At 35.2% G+C, this 2,500-nt stretch overlaps 1 protein-coding gene across 6 annotated transcripts in view; it reads right to left on the reverse strand.

The window, feature by feature from the left end:
* Nucleotides 1–2,500, reverse strand: part of LOC137655760 (myotubularin-related protein 3) — a 201,373-nt gene that overhangs the window by 159,869 nt on the left and 39,004 nt on the right. Inside the window, exon 1 of one of the 6 annotated variants that reach the window (XR_011046861.1) lies at nt 858–965. The exons of 1 other annotated variant lie outside the window; for it this stretch is intronic. Coding sequence is in view for 4 of the 5 variants with exons in the window: in XM_068389866.1 (XP_068245967.1) it covers nt 858–900 (43 nt within the window). In the remaining variant the exon portion in view is untranslated. Of the gene's footprint in view, nt 1–857; nt 966–2,500 lie in introns of those variants that run through there. 4 more of the 6 variants (XM_068389866.1, XM_068389874.1, XM_068389887.1 and 1 more) reach the window with 4 other exon arrangements.

Raw genomic sequence — 2,500 nt, forward strand, 5'->3', positions numbered from 1 at the left:
CTAAAGTCTTTCTTGTTTTCCAAGTACTTCGATGATGTGGATTTGGCAATGAATAACCAATGTGCTGTGTGATACGGTATAGACCTAAGGGTGTATATGATAAATTGATGTTGAAGATCAGGGCACAAGGTTCCCCTGTGTGATATGACCAGAAAACAGCCCATAAAGAAAATTAGAGGAATCTGTGACGGCCTTTGTTCTAGAGCCAATCAAACGGCATTGTCAAAAGATTCATATTATAGATTTCTGTAGGGCGAAAAACCTTTATCACTTTTTCAGATAAATATCTTTTAAGTTATTGAACATTTGGAATACCATGTAATGGAGTTTATGAACATTAGTACATTGATAAGACACTTCTGTGGAACATATTTAGGAAAGCATGGCTGCAAATAATCTGAAGGCACTCAAAACGCCTAAGGTTGTCAAAATATTTCCTTTCCACTTACCAGGCCCCAGAGTTAAAAAAAAAAAAAAGATATACCTAAAACTATTTAAAATGAAAACTTGAAAATCGATAAAAAATCCTTTTTGTTGAAGCATCAACTAACCATTGGAAATATCGCAGTCTATAAACGATGAAATGGATACATATAAATCTTATTTATATAAATTGGCGGGGGATTTGGTTTACGGCTTTTTTATCAAGTTCCTCTTTGGTGGAAGTTGCTCATTAATACTTATTTTCAAACAAGCTTCTTTGAAATTGAAATTCAGTACACTACACAAGGCATTCGATTAAAGTTGTCAAATAGTAGCAGACGTAGTACTACTAAACTCCAACTAGCAATATCATGTCCTAATCTTAATTTCAGACGTAACCTAATAAACAAGACAGTAACGATTAGAGGACTTACTATCTTTCTGCCAGAAGACGACCCACACAGTGGCCTTGAACATCGCTCTCAATGTCTATGCACAGCAGATACAGGTATATCCAAATTTGCTTTCAGAGTCTCAAGTTGGTGTATAAATCACAAAATAATGTTTTCCTGTCAAAGGAAACAAACGAGAGGCACAGCGAACGAGATATGAATTCAGATAACGTTTCCGCCACGGTTTTCCTCCTAATCGACTTCTTCTGCTTCGAGTGTTGTGTTGTGGCTTGTTTTGAAAGTTGTCTCGTTTCCTATAATCAATTGTCTTGTTTAGGTGATTGAAGACTATTCTGTTCATCCTTTCTCAAGTCTTAAAATAATCGATATCGCACCAACAATTTTGATTTGGTCAAGTGGAATTATTCACATGCACACAAATTACACTACAATGAATTATTAATAGATAAGATTTATTGTTTCAAAGCAGTTTACAAAAAAACACCTTCGAAATTTGGTTTATTACGCGATGAACAACTCTTCAGATTTACGAGTAACATAACAGAATCACCCCTAAACTGATTTGGCTGCCGATTAAAGTTACAATATACTTTTTCATATAAGTGTAATTACTCACCAAGCTATCAGAACTGGGTGTCTGAAGTATATGATGATACAGCTGAAACTTTAAACCAAATTCTTAGCAGTGTTAGGAAATGGATGACAGTTAAACAACTAAAACTAAATAACAAATAATACAGTTTATGGTGATTGGCTGGAAAAACAACTCAAGAAACTAAGGCGACATCTGAATGAATAACTCAGACCCAATATCTAGTGAAGTTCGTGAGCTTGAGGTATATCTTGACCGTAACTTGTTTTTCAATGCTTAAATAAATAATATAATAAAAACCACTGGATATTATCGCAGAAATGTTGCTTTTATAAAGAAGTATTTGGATGAATATCCTCTAAAGAAATCTGATAAACTGTGTTATTACCAGGATAGACTACTGCAACTCCATCTACTACAATCTACCCAAAGTCTAAATAAAGAAATTAAAAAACATAATAAACAGAGGAGCAAGACTAATAACAGCTGTCCCACCCTGAGAAAGGCTGTATATTAAAGTTAGAATAGAGTATAAGATATGTCCAGTCAAAAGCAAATGTCCTGTCGTCTCCAGTCCCCCTCTGTCACCCCCAGTATCTATAGATTCCAGAATTTCAGGTGTTGAAGAGTTTGGATGTTACGGGGGGAGGCCAACGGGCGGGGGGAGGACGACGGGGGCCAGGGGGGGGGGGAAGTACTTGTTAGAGCTGTAAGGGGTGTGATGGTAACGGAACCACGAAAAATTTTGGATGAACGTAAATTCAGTAAAATTTCTGCAGATCTTTATTCTATCATTATAATTATTCTAACTTATAATTATATGGTACAGTTGTTGGGTTACTTGCTATGCCATTCTCACAAACAACTTGTTGACAAAAAAGATCGATGTTTAGTTTAGAAATATATTATGACCCGACAGAAAAATCTTTCGTAAACTCAAGTCCCCCCCCCCCTCTCTCTCTCTCTCTCTCTCTCTCTCTCTCTCTCTCTCTCTCTCTCCTCCCATATATATATATATATATATATATATATATATATATATATATATATATATATATATATATATATATAT

Source organism: Palaemon carinicauda, chromosome 1 (assembly GCF_036898095.1).
Source record: "Palaemon carinicauda isolate YSFRI2023 chromosome 1, ASM3689809v2, whole genome shotgun sequence".
Classification (NCBI taxonomy): Eukaryota; Metazoa; Arthropoda; class Malacostraca; order Decapoda; family Palaemonidae; genus Palaemon; species Palaemon carinicauda.